At 34.6% G+C, this 23,771-nt stretch overlaps 1 protein-coding gene across 10 annotated transcripts in view; it reads left to right on the forward strand.

Moving 5' to 3' along the window:
• LOC149084240 (uncharacterized) overlaps nucleotides 1-23,771 on the forward strand; it is a 114,245-nt gene that overhangs the window by 80,058 nt on the left and 10,416 nt on the right. For 3 of the 10 annotated variants that reach the window (XM_089234590.1, XM_089234589.1, XM_089234594.1), the window contains 10 exons: nucleotides 720-764; nucleotides 3,694-3,867; nucleotides 4,684-4,924; nucleotides 5,298-5,395; nucleotides 5,942-6,126; nucleotides 8,466-8,477; nucleotides 9,311-9,525; nucleotides 12,250-12,399; nucleotides 13,917-15,728; nucleotides 20,015-20,248. In XM_089234590.1, coding sequence (XP_089090716.1) covers nucleotides 720-764; nucleotides 3,694-3,867; nucleotides 4,684-4,924; nucleotides 5,298-5,395; nucleotides 5,942-6,126; nucleotides 8,466-8,477; nucleotides 9,311-9,525; nucleotides 12,250-12,399; nucleotides 13,917-15,728; nucleotides 20,015-20,248 — 3,166 coding nt within the window. The remainder of the gene's footprint in view (nucleotides 1-719; nucleotides 765-3,693; nucleotides 3,868-4,683; nucleotides 4,925-5,297; nucleotides 5,396-5,941; nucleotides 6,127-8,465; nucleotides 8,478-9,310; nucleotides 9,526-12,249; nucleotides 12,400-13,916; nucleotides 15,729-20,014; nucleotides 20,249-23,771) is intronic. The other 7 variants (XM_089234593.1, XM_089234592.1, XM_089234599.1 and 4 more) reach the window with 4 other exon arrangements.

Raw genomic sequence — 23,771 nt, forward strand, 5'->3', positions numbered from 1 at the left:
TTGCCTCTCGGAACCATAGCTTTCATGGTTTCATCTCATGACACTACTTAAAATCTTACATGACAATACTTAAACTAATATAATAATAAATCCAACATATACGTACTGAGAGGCATATTTAATAAGAAAAAACAGACATTTTATTTTATTTTTACATTTTATTTTATAACGAATTTTTTTTTCTATTGAAATCACTCAAAACAAATGAAATTACACTAAAAAAATATATTTTTTTTATACCATTTTGTTGTCATTTGAAAATGATATCAATTTGAATAAAGAAATTGTGTATTTGCCTGTGAGCTGAAATTCTGTAGCAATTTCACTTTTATAATAGAAACTAACTTTTTTTTTTTGTAACAATTTTCATTTATTTTTTATAAATCTCAATTTTTCTTATCCCAGTTAACAAGAGAGTACTGGAAGATAAGAAGGAGTACTATAGACTGTGCTGTTTTTACTCAGTTTCCTGGGCTTTGAATATTTTTAATAGGGAGTAGGAGAGGGGGAACGGGCAACTGAACTCATTCAAGTCAACTCAACTCTCAAATTGAGGCAACTCGAACTCAATTTTAGTTTCCCCGTGTGAGGAGGGGCTTTTTTTACAGTTAAATATCAGACGAGTTTTTCTATTTTACAATTGGTGTAAAAATGTAATTATAATTCTGTTTAAATTTCTTATAGTTTTCATTTTTAATTCAATTTCTCTGATTGTTCAGGTATCAACTGTGCTTGCAAATTAGAAATGATATCATTACCGGCAAGTGAGTATATTTTCATTTATGGTTTTACTCATTGAGATTCAAATTTTTATCAAGGTTTTAGAGATTAAATTCAACCCTTATAATATTTAACCCTTAAGCTTCTCCCATCTATCATTAATAGCTGATGAGCGTAGTATCCTGCTGAATTGTTTTTTGGTTATTCACAATAAGGGGATTTTTTTTTCCTTGCACATGCAAAAAGGTATGTTCCCAATCATTTAAACCAAGGGCATAGGGGGGAGGACTTTAGGGTCTGGTCCCCCCGAAATGTGAGAAAATTACCGAAAAAAAGGAAAAAGATGGCCAAATCTATTGTTCTACCACTTTGGTCCCCCCGAACGAAATTTCTGGCTATGCCCCTGATTTAAACACTTTAAAGGGTTATTGTTTATTAGAGTGGGTTTTCTATTTTTTTGGAACTGGAAAAATGCTGTTAGAATACAAATACCACAACAAACAAATTGCCCAACGAGGTGAAAAAAGATGCCCATTAAAAATATGGATATTGAATATGTATCTAAATTATATAAAAATACATTAATCTAATAAAAGCAATAAAAAACCAGTAATTATGATAAAATATAAATATACATATTGCCCAGGAAAAATTATGGTTTGTCTCATCTAAGTATGGATAGCTGTTTAATTTATCCCAACATGTTCATTGTATTTTTTATTTTTGTTTAAACTTGTCAATTGTGTTAGAATTCGCTACTCCAGAGATAAGCTATTCCGTTTATGCACAACCCTATTAGACAGAAACTCCTTGCGACACCACAACCTGAAATTGTCTTTTACCAAAATTGATACTGGTGTCCCCTTGTAGAAGCAGTTGATTGACAGTGCATCAATAAGGGGTCGTTCAAGTATTACGTATGCAAATTTGTAGCTATTTTTGACCCCCCCCCCCCGTCAGCAAAATTTTGTCATCAGTTTTGCCCCTCTGAATCCTAACGCATATTGGTGGGATCAAAGACGTACATGGGGGGGGGGCATAGGGGGGTTCATGCCCCCCTCCCACGATCAAAATTTATTTTTTTAATTGAAATTTCAGAAGAAAATACCTTTATACATTATTATAATCAATTTCTCTTAATTTCAATGTTATTTGAAGGCTGTGAACTCAAAACTTATCTTTAATAAATTCATTGGGACCCACCCTCTAAGCTATATGTATAATGATAATTCTTATAAAGGTTCTTGGCCCGCGGACCAAATATAGCCCCTGGGGGTTATCTGATGCAGCCTGCCCTCCTCGAACCTAATTTTGTAAAAATGAACTAAGCGGCCATGTCATATTTTCAGATCACTTAAATGACCCGGGACACAGTTCCAGAACACTTAAGCGATCCGTGACACATTTAGAGATCCCTTGAGTGACATGTGACGTAGTTTTAGAGCGCTTAAGTGGCCCCAGTGCAGTTCTACATCACTCAAATTACCTGTGGCACATTCTCAGATTATTTAAGTGATGCGTGGCACAGTTCCAGGTCACTTAAGCGGCCCGGACACATTTCCAGAGCACTTGGATCTGCGAAACATTTGGAGATCATTAAAGGGGCTCTGTAAGGCACTTATCAATAGGAGGGGAATGTTACTTCAAGAGTTCCCACAAACTATCGAAAGGTTTTTCTTCTTTTTGGCGCACCGAGTAAGATGCAATTAAAAATATTTCATATTTTCATAAAGGGTAGTTGATGACGTAAGCATTATCCAAATCCCCCCCTCCCTCCTTGTCATCAAAAGTCAGCAAATCAACCCCCCCCCCCCCCATTGATGATGACATAATACTTGAACGGCCCCTAACCCAGGGTCCTTCCCATCCATCTTATTTAAAATTGTAAACATTTCTACCATATCCCCCCTCCCTTGACACCTGCAATGCACTCTTCCAATGTAAGCATATTCAAAAGAGTATTCATAGATTAAGCCCTGCGTGCTATCAAGAGCATGCAGATTTTCTGAACATTGTTCAGAAAATCTAAGCCACTCGTCAATAAGAATACCCAGATTGGTATTCATAGTTACATCCAGACTGACACCACCATTCAACTCTTAAGTGAAACAGGGTTTGTTCGAACCAAAATAAACGCCCATGCACTCGTCAGTGCTAAAAGTTATGCTCCTTCGTTAGTCCATCCTGCAATGGTATCCAAGTTCATCTAGAGCATCTCTTTTGCTTTAATTTCCAACTACCTCCATAAGCTTCACTTCATCTGCAAATTTGCTCACAATCCCATTGATACCCTGATCGAGCTTATCAATAAAAAGTGAAAAAAGAATAGAACCAAGAACACTTCCTTGAAGGACTCCAATTTTAACACATGTCCAATTAGAAAATTCCCAGTTGACCATAACCCATTGTGACATATCTCCCAACCACGATTCTATCCAATTCAACAAGTTGCCCCCATTAATTCCAACCTGTAAACGCTTCAAGAGTTTACCATGTTGGACCCTATCAAATACCTTCTAGAAATCAAGATAAGCAATGTCAATGTTTTTGCCTTTTCCCAAAGTCTTAGTCATGTGATCATAGAAGCAATTCAGTCATCTACTTTTTCTGTAGCAAATGATGAACCAGTTTTGCTCTGTGAATGTCTTCTTGTAGCTCGATCACAATCCATGTTTGGTTCAAAACAAGTAGTTCATAAACAGCATGGCTGCAAGGAGTCAAATTCTGCTTGGGCTGGGTCAGAAATGGTTCCGAGACATTTTTATAGATCAGGAGAAATGTACAGGTTTTTAAGAACATAGTTTAGAACTCTTGAGTCTAACCAAAACGTTTTAATTAATTTAATGAGTCATATATTCATTACAAATCTTTCATGATACTAACTTTTTTTCATGTCACATCAAAGATCTGATTTTAATTAGTTTTGTTGGTGGTTTTCACGCCTGAAACAATGATGTTATTGTTATTGTACAGGTTACCATGTTCCTTCGTGACCCATGCTCTGCTTGGTTCATACTTGGTGCAGTCTGAACTTGGTGATTATGATCCAGATGAGCATGCTAATAATTATCTATCTGAATTTCAATTTGCGCCTAATCAAACTCCAGAGCTTGAAGAGAAAGTAGTGGAACTTCATAAGCAGCATAAGTAAGTTACCATCTATTCTTTAAATGTTTGTTTCATAAAAGTCAATAAAATTCTACTCTCTTAACAAAGTTTTGCACTCATAAGATGTGATTTATTACCTCACACATTTTCAGTATGTGAAAACAGAATGAGGCTCATTTGCAATTTACCAACTTCTGGGATGAAAAATGTTTTTTCATGTCTTCTATCACCAATGTTTGACGAATGAAAGATGCCTTTCCAATTCTCCTATTTACAATGTGTTATTATTATATGAAGGAAATTTATATTTTGCTTTCAAGCAGATATCAACATCTTTTCAACTTGCCATAATAATGAATGCAATGAAACCTCCATTATCTACATAATTAAAACAAAGCTATGATATACATATAAAATTGATATATAAAATTGAAATTTTTTAGATAATTGAATGTAGGTATTTTACATTCAATCAAGGTATGCACAATTTAGTAATCCTTTGCTTTGCAGATTTATGATAAAGTTGTTTCAGCTACGCTATTTCTTGTGAATCAATGTTCTTGCTGCTTTAGACAAACAGTGTCTTCTGAAGAAATAGTCAGAAACGTTATAGTGTTGTGTTCGTTAGCATTTTTATTCCCGGAAGATTTTATGACCTCAGTATTAGAAGTATATTATCCTCATCTCTAAGGGGAAAAAATCGTCACTGAGGAAACGTGACACCAGTTGTAGATAAATGAGAGTCTGATAATCTCTGTTACACTGTATATTCAGTGTAAACTATAATTATAAATAAAAAGAATTTTGAGATGATATTTTTTTCTTTTGGTATTACATTCCTTATGAAATTTTCAGGGGTCAAACTCCAGCAGAGGCTGAACTGCATTACTTAGAGAATGCAAAGAAATTAGCAATGTATGGGGTTGACTTGCACCAAGCGAAAGATTCTGAAGGCATAAACATAATGCTGGGTGTGTGTTCATCTGGCCTCCTTGTATACAGAGATCGCTTACGTATAAATAGATTTGCTTGGCCAAAGATTCTCAAAATTTCATACAAGAGAAATAATTTCTATATAAAAATTCGGCCTGGTGAGGTAAGATACAAAATTTTGAAATATCTTTACGTAAACTGTATACATATGTCATCACCACAGATAATCATAAACAATATTCTTTGTGATCATCAAATTTCAACACCTACCTAGTTACTTGATTCAATGCCTGAATTGTTTGTTGCCATCTTACTGACTAACAACCATTGTTCTATTGTGGCCGCAGGTAAAACTTTGAGACATTACACAAGTCTTGTAACATCAAATTCAATCACTGTATGGCTAATATTGCAGCCATTTAAAACTCAAAAAATTACTCTAATCATTTATAGACTCTTGTATATATTTACATGCAAAAATAAAAATAGAAAATTTTTTTAGGATTTAAATCTTTGTTGTTTTTTTCTTTCATAAGTTTGACCAATTTGAAAGTACGATTGGTTTCAAGCTCAGCAATCACAAAGCTGCAAAACGATTATGGAAAGTCTGTGTGGAGCATCATACGTTTTTTAGGTATGTTTATATTTATGTACCAAATATTTGAAATAGGCTCTGATACAAAACAACCATTTTGGGGCAGGAGGGGGTAAGCTAGGCTTGCCTAATGTTTCATGTGTATGGATTCACTAATTTACATATGAGAGGAAGTGTATTACATTATTTGTGTGTCCGAGTGGTATGGTGGTCAGATGTCATACATACAATGTCTGATGGCGTGGTAGCGATATAAGACAACCATAATATTTTTATGAGTGCTGTATTATATAGCATTAATTATTAGCTTTTCCTTTTGCAATATATGCTTTTATATTGGGATGCTGTATTTTCGTTATGCTTGAAATTTAACCTTATTTTTCATGAAAAGAATTTTTCGGATACCTCGTTGAGCATTTTGCCTGTTGTGGCCTTTGTATTTGTGAATTATTTGGTATATTGTAAGGTCTCAGGCTAGTCTTGAAGTGGGACTCCCAATAATTTGTGGCCAGTTTATAGATCCCATGTTGATCAATTTATTTAATTGTGGCTGTGTGTTTTCTCTAACATAAATTATTTTTCAAGGTTGATGACACCAGAACCACTTCCGAAACCAAAGTTATTCCTGCCTAGGTTAGGTTCGAAATTTCGTTATTCTGGTCGAACTCAATATCAGACCAGACAAGCCAGTGCATTGATTGATCGCCCACCTCCACATTTTGAACGAACGCTCAGCAATAGGAGGTTTGCATCTCGCAGCATGGATGGAGGTAAGATTTCAGTTATAAAACCTTATGAAACTAAACGCTTGTAGCTTCAATGATAAAATCTGTGGCAGTTATCCCTTATCACACCACTGATAAACCATAGTTACCAATTATGAAACTTCATTTATTCCCTAAATTTTTTGTTCTTAGTTGAATAGCTAGAAGGGTGATTGGAGAACCAGATTAAATATAGTCATGAATGCTTATCTCAATTAGCGAAAAAAGTCTGCGGTGTGAAATTTATTATGTAAATGTTACAAATTTTTTTATTAATACATTTTTAAAATGTGCTGATGGGCACAATTTTAAATGTTATCAAAACAAATGCAAAATAATAGGTTAGTGATAGCTTCTAGCAGGCAAAGAAAATATTAATTTTTGAAATCTCATTCAGCTTAGTTTTATGGTGAGAAAACACTGCTCTAGGCAGAGCCATCTCAACAGTATCATGGCCCTTAGGCCAATCAATGCTCTGAGACAAGTATGACACAAGTGATGTTGATTACTAAGCTATCAGAGGCTCCCCCTAAGCAGTGCCCAGATAAACCTTTGCATGAAGATGGGCCTGGCTCTATGCTCACTCAAACAGTCCAGCAAAGCAAAATGCAGTTATTGATTGCAACCCTCACTGCATCCTCCTCTACTGGAAAAACAACCACAATTTTCATCCATAATTGCATTTAAAACAAAGCTTAGTAAACTGATATTAAAATTTCACCTTATTCCTTGCCATGAGTTATAACAGAAAACAATTTGATAGATAAGCTGGAAATAAGGTAGTCTGAACAATTTGTAGTTTTTGGGATATCAATCACAGGTCAATATGGTTGAAAGTTTTTCTTTTTCAACGTTTTGTTCGCACAAGTGGTGAGAATTACATGTCCTCACATGTCATCTTACAATGTCTGGGGGGGGGGGGGGGGGGGAAATGAAGCCTCTTCAAAGCAGAACGTTTTTGCATTGCTCTGCAACAAGCCCTCAGCTGACTGAAAATATCCTGTGGTAAAAATTCCATGAGTGCGCAGAAAAGTTTTTTTTTAAGATTCTTAAGATTGTTCTGCAGAGACATTGATTGTTTTGCAGTGTACATTACAGTTTTTGGGGCATTCTGCTTTGAGGCTTGTAGCTATGTCTTCTTCTGACTTGTCTTGCATCACTCAGATGGGAGATTTGTCAGCTGAGCAATAGTCATTTGGCTTATGGGCTCTGGGCATTATGGAGGTGTTTTCATCTTATTCATTACTGGAGACTGAACACTGGTAATTTTCATTCTAGAGTTATTAGAGTAAGAATCAACAGTGTTCGATCTACAGTATTAAATAAGTCAGTCCAAGGTATAAACTAATAGCAGCAGAACAAGCACCACTCTGACAACATAAACGCATTAGGGGCCATACATACACTCGAAGCATACATTCTCACTTGTACAAATTCATTAGAAATTCTACAGGGAAATGTACATATGAGGTACAGGGTGATCAGCGAATAAGCCCTTATTTCAAAATTAAATATCTCTACAACAAAGATCAATAGAATTATGCGGTAAACGGTATGTTTATTAGCAAAACTGTAAGAATGTTGTACAGAAATTTCGAAAATTTAGTTTTTTTTTTAATTTTTTAAAATTTAAAAAAAAAAGAAAAAACTGGAGATTTTGGGGTTCCGAAAATTCTCATTTGTGTGAAGAGAAACCACTGCATTCGCCTAAAACCACTGCATGGGTTGCGGTATGCGCCATGTGTGCTAACAAATTGTTCCAAAATTGTAACATAACGTTCAGTAGTAATCGTTTCTCGCACGAAGAAGGGGTCGATAATGCCTCTGGTGCATACCGCAGCCCATGCAGTAACTTTAGGCGAATGCAGTGGTTTCTCTTCACACAAATGAGGATTTTCAGAACCCCAAAATCTCCAGTTTTCTTTTTTAAATTTTAAAAAATTAAAAAAAAAGCTAAATTTTCGAAATTTCTGTAAAACATTCTTAGAGTTTTTCTAATAAACGTGCCGTTTACCGCATAATTCTATTGATCTTTGTTGTAGAGATATTTAATTTTGAAATAAGGGCTTATTTGCTGATCACCCTGTACATGTATGGTCAAGTAGTAATAAATAAGAGATGCAAATCAAGCAAGGAAAAAAAAACTTCATTCCTGCTAGACTTATTTCTTGAAAATGCTCTGAACTTCTGTGAATGGAGTAAGAAAAATTTCAACCACATATTAGCCTATTATCCTGTAAAGCTATGAATTGTTCATTAGATTGGTGGCCGCAAAAGCCTTGTTTGTTTCAAGGTAATCTGATTTAGTCAATTAAGTGCATTCCTTGTTTTTTCTTTCCTTTCAGTGCATCTATCAAGTAACAGTTTAGAGATATAGTTTGTGCTGTTTGTGATTTTTAATTTATATTGATTTGTTTATACCTGGAGTAGCTCTGAAGCATTGCTTTTCGTTGTTTGTTTGTAGTCTGTTTTCACCTTGGCTTGCTATTAGTGCAGATTAATGCTTTACAAGTTTGAAAAATTCATATACTTTGAAAACTAATTTCAGTAATGATTTAGCTGGAAAAGCTATATTCTAACTACACAACATCAAAACCAATTTAACAAATTTTTGTGCGTCCATATTTTAATTTGAAGTTATTTAATAAGCTACCATTTAACCTTTTTGTGTATAGGATTATTAAAAAAACTTTTTGACGACTAATGTTTTAATTAAAGATTATCAGCTGATAGTTAAAAGTGTGATATTTTTTGTTGTAATTTAAATTTATTGATATGCTCTTATATATATATATATATATCCCAATAAACATAACTTAAAATTTTGCTGTCACATAATCATAATAAAAGTTTGACGTTAATTGCTGCATGTTTTCGTTGCTATAAACTTGTAGAAGAAAAGTTTTGGTTGCTTGGAACAAATAGTTTCCACTTATTTCGAATATTTTAGTCTTAACAAACTTTTGCTCAACCTTTCTAGCTCGCTAATATTTTTTGCAATAATTTATCATAGTAGCTGGAATGAAATATTAGCTTTCCAGAAATTTAATGCTTGTGTGTGTGATTTTCAAAGAAGCCTCATGCATGTGTTTGGTTGGTTGGTTGCTAATGTTCTTCTCTCCAGCACGCAGCTGTCCTAATGTATTTGTTTGCCCTCCTTTCCCACTCTGTTTGTCCTTTGTTGTCCCAGCTCCTGGCTACTCTAGAGACCGTCCATCACCTCATGAAAGACCAGACGAAACCAAGCGTCACACTCTTTCAGGTCCTCCATCAAGGGGATATTCCAGTGATGAAAGAATGAACGATCGTTCCATATCTGCTACCACCACACCCGAGGAGGTAACCCGTGGAGACAAGACTAAAGGAACTCCTGAAGCAGAGAAGGAAAAAAAGAAGGAAACCAAGGTTATATATATACTTGAATATATACTCTAGTGTGAAAGATATATGTTACCGCTAAAGCTTGAAAGCTGTTAATGTGCACATTATTTAGCTAATCTGCAGATTAACTCATTTGATACCTAGATAATCTGTAGAATAACCGATTTCTGCACTTAAACGGTAACATATATACTCAAATATATATATTATACTTCATATATATATTTGTTTATATAGAAAAATTCTCGATAAGACAATATCTTTTTTTTTTTAATTTTTGCATGGAATGGTCTTGGCAGGTTGTTACGCTGGATAAAAGATATCATGGAACGAATACGAAAACCTTAAGGACTTATCATACCAGTCATTATAATGAAGCAGTCACAGTAATGCATGGTTGTTATGACAAGCATTGACTTCATGTTTTTATTTTCAAATCGCTATAGTGTGGAAAGGTTGCCTTTTGGATAGTTTATGGAAATTGACGAAACTGAACATTTTTCTTCAATTTCTTAATATTATTTTCAATTCTACAATCGACACACAAAATTTTTTTATGCTTATTTTGTGGTTCAATAAAATAAATTAAAGCATCGTTAATATTTCAATGTTTATTGGTCACGCAACGTGTTCGAAAAACAGGAAGTAACTAAATTTTTGCAACTTACATTGTGCCTGTGTTAATAGGATCGTGTTATATACACACACTTAGGCATGTGTGTGTATAATTTACATTATATTTCAAAACTAGTCGCCAAAATTGGCACACTAGAAATCTGACTTGGGAAAAATCAGGCAAAGATCTTGATAACAACGTAATCTGATGTAGCCATCTTTAGCTTCAAGTCTACATACTTTAGTTGAGGCCTCAATAACAAGTTTGACACATCTCTCAACTGTCTGAGTGTTACACGGAAACTTTCAATCACTCTTATGCGGTTAGTGTCAGAATTGATAAATGATACAATATCACATATTTCCCATAGCATTGGGAGAGGATGCAACAGTCTACAGTATTTCAGTAAATAATCTCAGTGTAGAACTGCTACTATACCAAACATCAACTCTGGCCATATCATTATATTGCAATTTACTGCCATTAATGAGATAGGTTGGAAATGAGGGTTGTCTATCGGTGGCAACCTCAAGCTCGTTAGGGAAAATATCTGATTTATATCTTTTTTTGGGTTTGAACCTTTGACCATGACAGCAACCTTCACGGTGGTAGACCACCACACCACTTGGGCTACCTCACCAGAGGGACCTTTCAAACCCAGTAAGCTGTTATCAAATGGGCCCAGAAAAAAAATGTGGCCTTGTGATTGCACTATCTATATCTGTGATTTCCAACTTGAAGGTACAAATGCAAGCCGATTTCCCCCACCTGTTTAAAAATCTCGCCACAGAGTGCAACAGGACTACAATGGTTCAAATATTCAATCATTTCACTTCAATCCCAATTTCAAATATAGATGGCAGCACTAAAAATTCTCACACAACACTACATACACACTGAGATTGTTAAAAACACACTTTGTTCCAGACTCTAACAAAGCTGGGCTGGAAGAGATCTCGGCAACGGGATAGGTCCTGTGGCAGAGTCCTGACGTTCATTGATTCATTGCACCATCTATATGCTGAAAAACACGATGGAGAGGGAGTGTTCGTTGAAATGGAGTAAACACACAATCCGCTGTAGTGGTCCTCCCACGTACAGTTCACACGTGCTCCAATCACACTCAGGCAGTCAAAAGATGTGCCAAATTTGTTACAGAGGCCTCAACTAAATATGTGGACATGAAGCTAGAGATAGCTACATCAGATCTACGCAGCTATCAAAATCAGTCATGCCTGATTTCTCCCAAAAGTCAGACTTCAAATGGTTCACTTCAATTCTCACTTGGAAAAGAAACCAAACCACTGAATCCTAGTCAATTTTGGTGATTAGTTGTGAAATATAATGTACACACAATTTAATACAAATATAATGTGCAATACAGTTTATACATACACACGCCTACTTTGGATGGTTGATTGAGTAGGGTGTGGGTGGAACTCAACGTACAGCAACCTCCTTGTGAGGAATTCTGGGTCATTTTGTTCTGATAAAATGGGCGAAGAGCTGCACAATTAAATGCAAAAATTTGGTAAATTCTGGTTTTTCGAACACATTGTGAGACCAATAAACATTGAAATGTTATTGATGTTTCAATGTATTTTACTTTATTGAGACACAAAATAAGCATAAAACTATAGTTTGTTGATCATAGAATTTTTAAGTAATATTAAAAAATTTAAGAATAATGTTTAATTTTGTCGATTTCCATAAACTTCAAGTATGATGCACGACCGGAAGATATCAACCGATTTTAATTTTTTTTACATCATTTTGCTTATTAAAGGGAGTAACTTTTCCGCATTATAGCGATTTTAAAATAAAAACTTCATTTTTTCGACCCACTCTATTGTACATCCATGTTTACTGTACTGTATCAGTTTCTGATAATGTGGCTTTTGTGTGTTTCTTACACATGGACCTTTTCATCCTTACGCTTGTTTTTGTGCAACGCTATTTAACATGTTAATCACATATACTAACACTCTATACAGAGGAAGGGTATTAATACCTTCATTTAATAACACATTTATTAATATCTGCACTGTTTTTCTTCACTAATTGATGCACGTAACATATATCAAATATGTTAAGATCAATGAAGTTACCATTTCTTTTTATTGTTGTTTCAGAAACCTATTGGAGGGGTAGCTGTTTTACCTCCCATGGATTTGTCTAAAATTGAAAGGCATCCTAGAGGAAAATCTCCTGTTCCAGAAAATTTTGAACGAATTGAAGTTCAGGCTCTGAACCAAGAACCACATCGGAGAACTCAGGATGAGGTAATGTTGCCATTTTTAATCCATTTATTTGAAAACTTCTTAAAGTACCTATATCAGTATGCATTTTCATAATTTTATTTTTAAAAAAGTAAATTAAGTTAAAAGTATCAACTGTGAATCAGAGTTGATGTTTGGTATAGTAGCAGTTCTACACTGAGATTATTTACTGAAATACTGTAGCCTGTTGTATCCTCCCCCAATGCTATGGGAAGTAAATATATTTTAGGAGAATCACACACACTGCAAGTATGAATAGTTATTGATACGTGGATATAATATACTTTATATTAATTTTGTGTGTGATGAAAACCGCTATCATGAATGGTTATCTCCAGTGCTCTTGCATCCAATTCTAAGGGTATTATTTGGTTTTGTAGTGCAATGGCATTCATCTATTGTGAGCAAATTAGCGGGAATTCTTCTCTCACATAATCTGTTCATTATCACATATTGATTTCTGAAGCTGAGTTCCATTGGTTCAGGTTGTTAAAGTTAAATTTTGCATGAATTTCGTTTTATTTCAATTATACCTCTCAAAATATATTTTTTTAGTTCATAAGTTTCTTTACATCAGTTTTTTTTTCTTTCAATAGTTTGACTTTTTTGTTACCAATTTTGTACTATTGTTTGATTTTTCACACATTTATTTGGCTCTTGTGATCGATAAAATTGAGATTAAAAAATTTAAGACAAGTTGATATATCAGTTGAAATAGTGTTGTGTTTTATGCTAAAGTAAAATTGGTTCAGGAACATAATTTGAGTCACACATTTCTACCCCATCTAGTCTGTCAACTCATAAAATTACCAAAAAGTAGAAAATAACCAGATATACCATACGGGATCATTCACTGATATATTGTCTAGCTATGGAAAAATTTTAGCTCTAAAATTATATGGATCATTGTGCCAACAATGTTAAATTTTTATTAAACGCTTTGGCAGTGCAAATGGCTGCAGTTATGCTTTTCTGTATGCACAAGAAAAAAAAATTGTTTTTCCATATCCCAAATCATCTGAAATGCATTGAGCAGGATGCTGTGCTCATGGTCATGACAATGGTAACAGTATAAGGGTTAAATAAAATATAACAATTACCATTAAACTATTCTTGCATATGTATTCTTGACATCAGTGTGTAATAGTGTTCTTTTTTAGCTCTCTGAATTTTGAAATTCTTAGCTGAATGTCTACAGTTGAGAATTTTCACTTCTGTAAATAAAGGAGCTAGATATCAATATTTCCCCTATAGTTTTATTAGCTTCCAACAAAGCTTTTCAATCAGAAATTTCCAGCCTGACTGTTAAATGGTCATTAAACACAGATTCTCGACCCCATAAAACAACATAGAGCCACTTTTGTTTCATTCAGTATTGTGTTATTGTCACTAATTTTATTTTGTTTTGATTTCTTTGCATGTTGTCCCACCTGGTTTTATGAACTGCACTACAAAATTATTGCCTGCATGTTTTATGTTATGAATTTATTTCTTTTGCTGCATGTGTTTATGAACCACAGTCAAGAAATCAAATACCACTAACGAGTGACTCTGAAAATAAAGAAAATGAAGTTTCAAAAACTTTCAATCAGTCACAATATGAAGATGTACCAAAACAAAAACAAAATGCCATAATAACCAGTACCCCGAGACAGAAACCAGGTAGCAATGAAGAACAAGGTGAAGCTTTGAGGCCAATGTCGCTTTTTACTGCAAAACCTACACCATATACAAAAGAATACACGTATGAAATTGAAACAGCTGAACACAGAACACCTTATAGTCCCGCAGACCACGGATTTAGTTATGAAGGGCAAAAATCTGGGAATATTTCACCCATTCCTCATCAAGATGCAGCTATTATGAGCCAGAAGGCTAAAGGACTTGCATTCACATATGCTCCTGCTGATGTGGCAGCAGAGAATCTTAAAAATTTAGCAGATTCACAAAATGTGCCTGTAGAAACCTTGGTTAGTAAGGATAACATAAGGCCAAATGAGCAAGATGTTTCGTCGGAATGGAATGACACCACTATAGATGAGTCTCTAAAGTGGGATGATTCCAGGGAGGATTCAAGGATTGAGAAGGAAGAAGAAATGTTAAAAAATCAAGAGAATACTTCAGATCAAACTGCAGAGAAAAAGCAGATATTGGGCCTGGCTGTTTTCAAAAAATCTAAGGACAAAAAGGGCAAGAAACAGAAAGAAGAGAAAGAAAATAAGCAGAAAGAAGAAAAGGAAAATAAACACAAAGATAAAAAGAAAGAAAAACAAAAAGACAAAGAATCGGAGCAAAAAGGTCTCAAACTGGGAAAATTGAAAGTGGGAAAGAAATCTTCTGACAAAACTTCTAGTAAGGGAGAATTATCCAGGGAAACCTCTCCCAGTACAACAGCGGAGCAGTCTGGAAATCTCTCCCAGGAACCTAAAAGTGGCTCTCGTGATAAGATGAACATAATTGAGATTGATCTTACGAAACAGAGCGTGGAGGATTTGAATGCTACCATTCCAGTTGATGAATTAGTTAAAACACCTGAGAGTACCTCTGCAGTTTCTCTCGAAAAAAGTGGCAAAGCTTCTGATAAAGCAAAAGGTAAAGATGAAGATTCCAAAAAGAAACAAAAGTCTAAAGAAGCCAAAGAGGAAGAGGTAAAACGTAAATTGAAGGAAAAAGAAGCCAAGGAAGAAGAAGAGGCTAGGAAGAAGCAGAAAGAAAAGGAAGCCAAGGAAGAAGAAGCTAAGAAAAAGCAGAGAGAAAAAGAAGCCAAAGAGGAAGAGGCTAAACGTAAGCAGAAAGAAAAAGAGGAAAAGGAAGCAGCAAAAAAGAAAGCAAAAGAGGAAAAGAAGGCAAAAGAAAAAGAGGAAAAAGAACGAAAAGCCAAAGAGAAGCTTGAAAAGCAAAAGAAGAAAGGCAAAGCTTCTAGTGAGAAAGAGAAAGGTCAGTCAAGTCCAGAAAAGCAGCAAGTTCCAGCAGTTGTCCACATCGAAGAAGCCAAAGAGAAAAGTACCACCCAAACAAAAACCCAGTCACCAACTAAAAAACGGGACGTGGATTCATCTTCACTCTCCAGTAGTAGTTCAGAAGGTAGCATGATCGTTTATTCGTTGGACACTGTAGGTGATAAAACAACTTCGAGTTTACCTCCAACATCACCAACTTCTGTGACATCACCCACTCCACCGACAAGTCCTACTTCCACTTCTGGCGACACAGCCAAAAATGTCTCATTCGTTTCTGAAATTCCAACCCTTAGTGAAGATGAGCCATATCAGAGTAGTCCTAAGTTTGGGCCTGGCAGGAAAGATGACAAAAGGCATCCATCTGGATCAGAGGTTATTATGTATATTATTTTTATTCCACAATACAAGTAAAATATTTTTGCATGGTTTTCCATTTGAATTATTACAAAGGGCTTTAGGAAATTTATGTGAGATATATCTTCTTAGCTGAATATCACATTAATTGAAAATATTTTCCCTCTGCATCCAATACAATTCTCCTTCCATTATTGAATCACATTTTCCAGTTGTTGAGAGCATTCAGAGTCTTAAGTGTCTAAAAGTCTATTGTCAATGGAGAAGTATCATCCCACCTTCAAATAAGTCACTATTTGAGAAAAGAAAGCAAAGTCACACAAGCATTGCAAGATTGAAAGACATTCAAAGGCATTGCATTATATTAGGGACCAGAGGATTTTTCAAAGTGCTGTAACTATATACTTGATCAGCCAGGGCAAGCAAGTATGTTGGTGCCACCTTGCAATGTTGAAGGAATGGTTTAGAACCAGGGCTGGGGCGACTGGGGCACTGCTCCGAACCAAATGGGGCCTCCACAAAATTTACATTTGTTTTGCGTAATATATACTATAACCCTTTCAAGAGGAGGCTCCAATGGAAAGTCTGCCTCTGGGCCCCGAGAAGGCACACTACGGTCCTGTTTAGAACAGGGTGTTCCCAAACTTTTTCCACCCGCGACGTCTCTTTCCTTAATCAACACTTATCCACAGGTCCCCAGAGAAATTTAACAAAGAGCCTCTTTGAAAATCCTTTGTCAGGGCTGCCATGCCACAACACACCAGGGTGCTATGGTGCACAGCTTAAGAACCCCTGATTTAATAAATTTAGCTATCCCCCCCCCCCCCAACTCTGGTTCAGCAGTTCTGGGACATCAGACCCTTCTGTTCCCCTTTTAGTTGCAGTCCTGCTTGTTTGTTAAAACGTGTTAGCTTATAAAATTGAGCTTCGGCTGTATATTATTATGGCTGAGGGTTTTTGATGTGAATACGTCTTTTAAATCATCTGACAGTACTGGGTGCATTCACAAAAAGTTGCGTAATAAAATAATTTAAACACTCGTATCTCAGGAGGTATTCAGAATATATCAGTGTTTTTGATACTGTGGCTGGTAAATCTCATGAAGACAGTCTTGTGAAATTTTTTACTCTATATCCCAAACGGTTCATAATGCACATAAAAGCCAATAATGTGATTGGATAGGCATTTTTAAGACAAATGCAACGATGCTACTTTGACTTTGGTACTTCATCTGATATGGGCACCAGGATTACAGCCCGCTTTTGTAATGTTATATCTTGAGAAGTTTGCAATGCAAATAGACCTTGGTATCACCTGTTAGCTATAAAGATAAGTCCAATGATATTAATCATTTAGGACCACGGCACTAACAATGTATTCACATCAAAACTTTGCGGCTGTGTCTATGACAGCCTACCCCTAATTTTTTTTTTCTACAGACAGATTTTCAAACGTTATTGTGGTGTTGCATCTTATTCAAATACACTTGCATTATTTGGACCATGGTGGAATCAGGGATCAACTAGGATTTTTGTTTGGGGTGGGGGCAGTAATTGAGCTCTGTTTTATCCCGTGTGACACTCATATTTTGGGATGTTCAATTTTCAAACTTCACAAAACTTTCTTAGGGTCCTTTGTATGTGTTTTTTCCTACATACTCATGCATTATCCTGTAGATTAAAAGTTGTCATACACTACTACCCATTTTATTTAACATGTGACTTATTTTTAACTACTGTCTTTATCCTTAGATATACAATTAAAAACTCATTTTATGTGCTCTCAAATCATTCATGTGTAATTATTAAATGATATTTAAGGAGTAGAAGTCCATGTGTAATTGAAGTATGTACATAATAGACTATAATTTAGCTGGTCTGGTCTGGCCTGTCTAGTGATCTTGGCATTTCGTCGGGCCCCCTTTGAGCACAGAAGAGGGGAAACATTTTACTGCATATTCAATGTGCAGAAGTTTATTACAGGCCACGCTACTTTATATGATCACATAGGGGCTTGAGGATTGTAATAACAATAAGCAAATAATAACTAAGTATATCCGAGAAAAGTCCCATTTGCAAGCACTATGAACATACATACTGTTGGGTAGAATGGGATAGTTGGTAAAACGGGACAAATCTATTTTTCTTTCTCACATAATTATTTGAAAAATGTTCAATCGTTTTTTTTTACTCTATCCTGAAACAGGACTTTTTTACTTTGAGCTAAAATCCTGTATTTTTGTTATTTGGCCATTATGAAGCGTTAAAATGGAACAGTCTAATGTATATCACAAATATCACAGCAATGTTATGATATTAGTCCATTCTGTCCTTTGCAAAATTACAATACTGGAATAAAAACATTATCCGTGGTTATCATTAGTGCCATTGAGAGTATTTAATTTTTTTTTCAACTAGCCTCTATATATTGAATGAGCATTGAATTTATATTAATCATAACCAAATTTTATATTTAATGTGTTAAACACTTAAATGTTTACTTTACAAAAAGTAGAAATCTGAATTTCTTTTTATTAGCTTATTTTCAGCTTTTTATATATATATATATATTTTTTTTTTTTTTTTTTTTTTTTTTTTTGGATTTGGTGTCCCTAAATTTTGTGGCATTCTGGATAATGCTGTATAACATAAAGCTGCCAAGTCTTCCGGATTTTCAAGAGGTTCCCAAGTTTTTACTCCATTTGCTGGACTCCTGAAAAATTCTAATATCTTCTGAATTCTGACCTTGATTGAAAATAATCCCAACATTTGTGTAGAAAGTTCAAAGAATTTACCCAGAAAAATTCTTTTGCTAGTGTTTTTTTTTCTTCCAGAAATGACTTCAAATGCACAAAATAAATTGCCACGGTTTCACCATCATGAAGAAATGTTTCATTTTGGCAAGCAAAAGATAAAATTTTCCAAACAGCCGGCATCCTCAGTCAAATCTGCAAGATGATCAGTGTTCTTCGTATTCACACATTCCAGCAATTACTGATTTTTTGAAATTTCCCAGAGGAATGTTTATGAGGTGCATATACAATTAGTAGTGGTGTCTTCCATGACCCTACTTTCCGTATGTTCCGTTTTTAGCCCAATGGCCATTTTTTATTGGCATGATTTTGGTTTGAGGTAATGACAAGTAATTTACCATACTTTTTGGCGATGCCTGGCAGAATGTCACCTTTTCAGAAGAAATCCCCACTACTTACATTAATGGAAAAATTCCTTTAATATTTATCGTAGCACAGATTTCAGATCTGCATGAAAAGCTTCCTGATATTGGATCTCCAAAATTGGCAGCTATGATGTAATTATCATAACTTACTATTATTCAGTTAATTTTACTTGTAAGTCTTTCTTCTCTCTTTCTTGGTGAGAAGGTGTCTCACTAGGAAAAGTCTCTCACTTCTCTTCCAAAAGAGAAGTGTTATGGAAATATAAATTTCTAAAGTTTTGAGTTCTGTATCATGGATGGTATTTAAACTCATTCTTCATTAATGTTCTTTATGGTCTATCACAGGAGTGCACAACCGTCCTCGAGCCAAATATGCAGTTTTAATGTCACTCGCAAGCCAGAAACTAGAATATATAGGGTAACCTTGTGATCTGCATTTTAGTAGATGTTCCCGTAATTTTGGCATCCCAACTTTTTTTTTTTATAAAACGTCTTGTTTTTTTCCGTATTTTGAATGAAACTTGCTTAAGGTTTTATTCTTTGCTGGAATCAATGATTGAGGTTATTTCACAACTATTATGATTATTATGACCCTAATTATGGTAATAAATTTTTGTCATGAATATATTCATCTTGTATATTTGTCAAACATATACATACACTTTTGTGAATTATTTTTGTCCATTGTGATTTGTAATTTCATTTGCCTGTGACAACTTTTTTTACTGATAACTCTACTTGCCTTTGACAATTTTTTTAGCTTTACTTGTCAATTTTAGCCAAAAAATAGTTAAATACAACTTTACTTGCCTTATAATGTTAGTCCCGATTTCTCAAATTTTTATGAAAGAAATATGTATGATCAGTCTATGTATTTATCGTGTTATATGTACTGATACTTTAATATCAGAACATCTGCTGGCCAAACAGAACCCTTTGGCAGATCGGAGGTTGTGGACCCCTGGTCTATCATTTTCATTGTTTTTCTTTTTTGGTTTTTTTGTGTGCAGTAAATTATGCTTTATAAAGCATATCGTATTGTTTTATGAAACCTAAAGTGTTAAAAGTAATAAAAAGTTAAATTTTTTAAATTAATATGTAATTCCTTCAATATACTAAATTGATAGCAGGCAGAGGGATGGAAAGGGCCAATTGTATTGAGTGAGTCTTCAGCGACTACATCATCCACAATGACTACAACAATGAGTAAACAGATGTCTGGTACGGAAACAACCTCTTCTCCTGAAAAAAATACCACCTCAACAAGATCAACGACAACAAATTTGAATCAGGAAAGAACTGTTAAGCAGCAGGTGACAAAAAGCTCCAGGCTAGTTCAGGGTACTCTTGAGGATATTCAGGTTAGTCTTCTACATGGAAAAAATGTCCTATAACATGTTGTTTTTGAAAATGAAGTTATGCAATTGATTTGAGAAAGATTCAGTTGCATTTGTTTCCTTTAGGCAACCATGAGAAACCTCATTACAAATTCTAGTTGTAATTGAGGCGGTCAAGAGTTGCAAAATTGAACGGGAAAAATAAAGTCTTAAGGCAGCAAATTTTAAACTTTTGAAGCCTTTTGTTTTTTTCGACAGACACAATCTCATATAATTTTTCTAATTAAGGTGAACTATTGCATGACTTTATCTAAATATATATGCAATTTATATGCTGTGCATGTTCTTGAAAATAAAAATGCATGATTAATTAGAAAGTATTCGGAAACCTTCACAGGAGGCCACTTCAATTTGGTAAATAACTTCTGTAGCAGCAAGTTTTTCTCAGAACAAACAACTGGCCCAATATCTACAATGTACAGTCAATGCTCGTTATAACAACCTTACACTATAGCAATTATTCCATTACAATGACCAATAGGATAAGTCCCAAATGCTTTCATATAACTAATATTTCTATATGCTTTCTTTTCGGCATAACGACCACCTAATACAATGTCCGTTTTTGATGGAACAAGTGGGGGGAAGTGGTCATCACATAACAAGCATTGACTGTATGAACATAATACAGTGATACCCCATCTTAGGTCACCCTGCATTTACATATAATTTTGTTCTAAAAATAATTTCTCTTGATCAGATGCAGTTTGAACAAAGCTTGAAGGCTTTGGACACCGTGTTCTTGAGAAAAATGTTTCCCAGTGAGTTGCATAAAAATATATATATATGTGTAGGAAAGATTAAGGAAATCTGCAAATTTATATACCTTCTCCTCCTGAGGAGTGTGGGCCATTACCATTGGGAAAGTTTACCTAGACTTATTTCTTTTCAAAGTACAATAAAACCTCTCTTTTGCGAACACTGGCGGGATATTAAAATTTATTCGTAAAAGAAAGGTGAATGTTAATGAGGAGTAAAAGGAATACACACTTTTATTATACAAAGATAAATTATTAAATTTTAAATTATTATTTGGCCATAAAAGAGATTGATTGATTGATGACCGCTCACGCCCAGAGCTGTTGTGCAAGACAACTTCCTCTCTTCACCTCCTAGGAGGCTAGGTCGTGTCGGAGAGCAAAAAAGATAAAAGAGTGGGTGACTGCATCTGGGAAGGGGGGTTTGTCTGTAAAGAGGGGTACTGCCGTATGTCACCAGTCTCTTGGAAAAAATTACTGATGTAAGTCAAGGGATGACTATATTAAAACCAACTTTGTAGGCAGTCTGCAACCATCCTGTCCAAATACAAGTTGAAGAGAAAAAGCTTTTACTTGTGTGGATCATATTTCAGGTACAGGGAAAGTGAAGAGTTGTTTTGAGGCACAAAAGTTTTCCAAAATCATTGATTGGATGATGAAAAATAAATGAATTTGTCAGTGACTAACACAGTAAAACTCTCTAAAAACCGGATATTGACAGTTTTTATTACCTTTAATACCTGTCTCAGAAAATCAAAATCCTGCAAAATAACCATTTTAAATGAGTCGGTATGTTCAAATTTTATTTCATAAACTGCATATAATCCATAGAATATGTGTAAAAAAAAGGTCCAGTTGCTTCCTTAGGCAGCCATGAGAAACCTCATTACAAATTCTTATTGTAATTGAGGCGGTCAAGAGCTGCAAAATTAAATGTAAAAGAAGTCTTAAGGTTGCAAATTGTAAACTTTGAGGCTTTTTTTTCCAACATACAGTTTTGTGCAAGTTTTCCAATAGAAGCAAACTATTGCATGTGTTTATATGAGTATACAGGGAGTGTAGATAGGTAACAAGGTGTATGACATTTTACTGGTGAACTGTCGATCCTAGAGGCATACTTTCAATTAGTAAAAATATCCAAATAACATTTGGTACTCAGATGTCATTCATGTTGCAAGAGGTTGTATAGTTATTAAAATAAAAATGTTAACTTTTTATACTGACATCCTGTGTCCAAAAACCCAATCACAAAGTTTTTGCCCTGTATTTACAGAGGTCAACACAAGAAATTTCATTTTTTTAAGTGCAATATTCACTGATATTCAAATTTGAAAAATGGAGGAAAGTTAGGGAGGAACAGTGTTAAATGTGGGTAAAAAAGTTTACCCATATTTAATGCTGTTTACATTTTTTCAGATCTTAGAGTTTTCACTGTATATTAAGTTATGTTTTATTTTACTTTTGAGGCAGTCAAAAGAAACCTCATTGCAGATATTAATTTTAATGAAGGTGGTCGAAAGCTGCGAAATTAAATTTGTCATGTGCCAAAGTTTTGAGGGTTTTTTTTCAGACAAAGCTTATTTATATGATTGTAAAAGCAATTATATATATGAATTGTATAAAAATAGTCCCTGTTTAATAAGGTTATCAGACATCCTCCTTTTTGATGTTGTTTCAAGCGTCCTCCTACGTTTCAAAAAATTTACCCTTTTTGTCCTCTTTCAGTTCTAGAATTATTTTCCTTTCTCCTGAAGAAAAAAATTTTCCCACTATGAAAGATCTATTCATTGATATGAGTGTTTTTATGTTTTCCTCCCACACGCATTAACCATTAGCCATTGAAATTCCCAGAATTTTTTCTTTTTTGCTTCTTTTTTAGCGATTTTGTTCTAGCTGGGAAACATTATTTTTATGTGGCAGGTTTTTTTATTTGTCTATATAGTGGCTTCATTTTTTGTGTAAAGTGACATTATTAATGGTGCGTGGATAGGCATCCTCCTTTCTGTTTTCAAATCTGGTAACCCTACCATTTAACAAACATTAATTTAAGAAATTATTCTTGATTAACTTGTGACTAGAACGTTCACAGGATCATAAATATACATTTAAAATTATCTCAGTATAATAAAAAAATCTATGAAGTTTTTGCTCGTTATAATGACTCTACGTCAGTGTGGCCATTCCATTGCAACGATCGGTCATACAGATGCTATATCATACAAATGACTTATCATGTTAAGTCATTTTACAATTCAAGCAATGTTTTTAAGACAAATAATGAAAGAATTTAAATGACCTGACATGTTTCAACACTCCTAGGTGCCATTTGTAAAGGTATCACTAAATGGTGTAACTGTCAATTTATAACAGTGAGATGCCTGTTGCTTTTCTCATATTCCATCATGCTTAGCCATCATCCCAATCCTCTAGGATGGATATGATAAACACAAAAATGTATATAATTAGATATGTTTGATTTGGCTGTCCAATTTACGGCCACCTAGCTGGTCCAAACATTCCCAGAAAAATAAAGTTAGCCATATGTTTGTTTCGTTGTTGTAGATTGACAGTTATGTTGTGTAGTGATACTTTTAAAAATGGCACCCAGAGGTGCCGAAACATGTTAGGTCATTTATATTCTTATATTATTTGTCTTAAAAAAATTTTTCTTGAATTGTAAACTTATTCGTTTTTTAAGCAAAGTACAACATGTTTTCTTCATTGACTAT

Source organism: Pholcus phalangioides, unplaced genomic scaffold, assembly GCF_987345545.1.
Source record: "Pholcus phalangioides strain wild (caught in Gottingen) unplaced genomic scaffold, Ppha-v1.0 ptg000008l_1, whole genome shotgun sequence".
Taxonomy (NCBI): Eukaryota; Metazoa; Arthropoda; class Arachnida; order Araneae; family Pholcidae; genus Pholcus; species Pholcus phalangioides.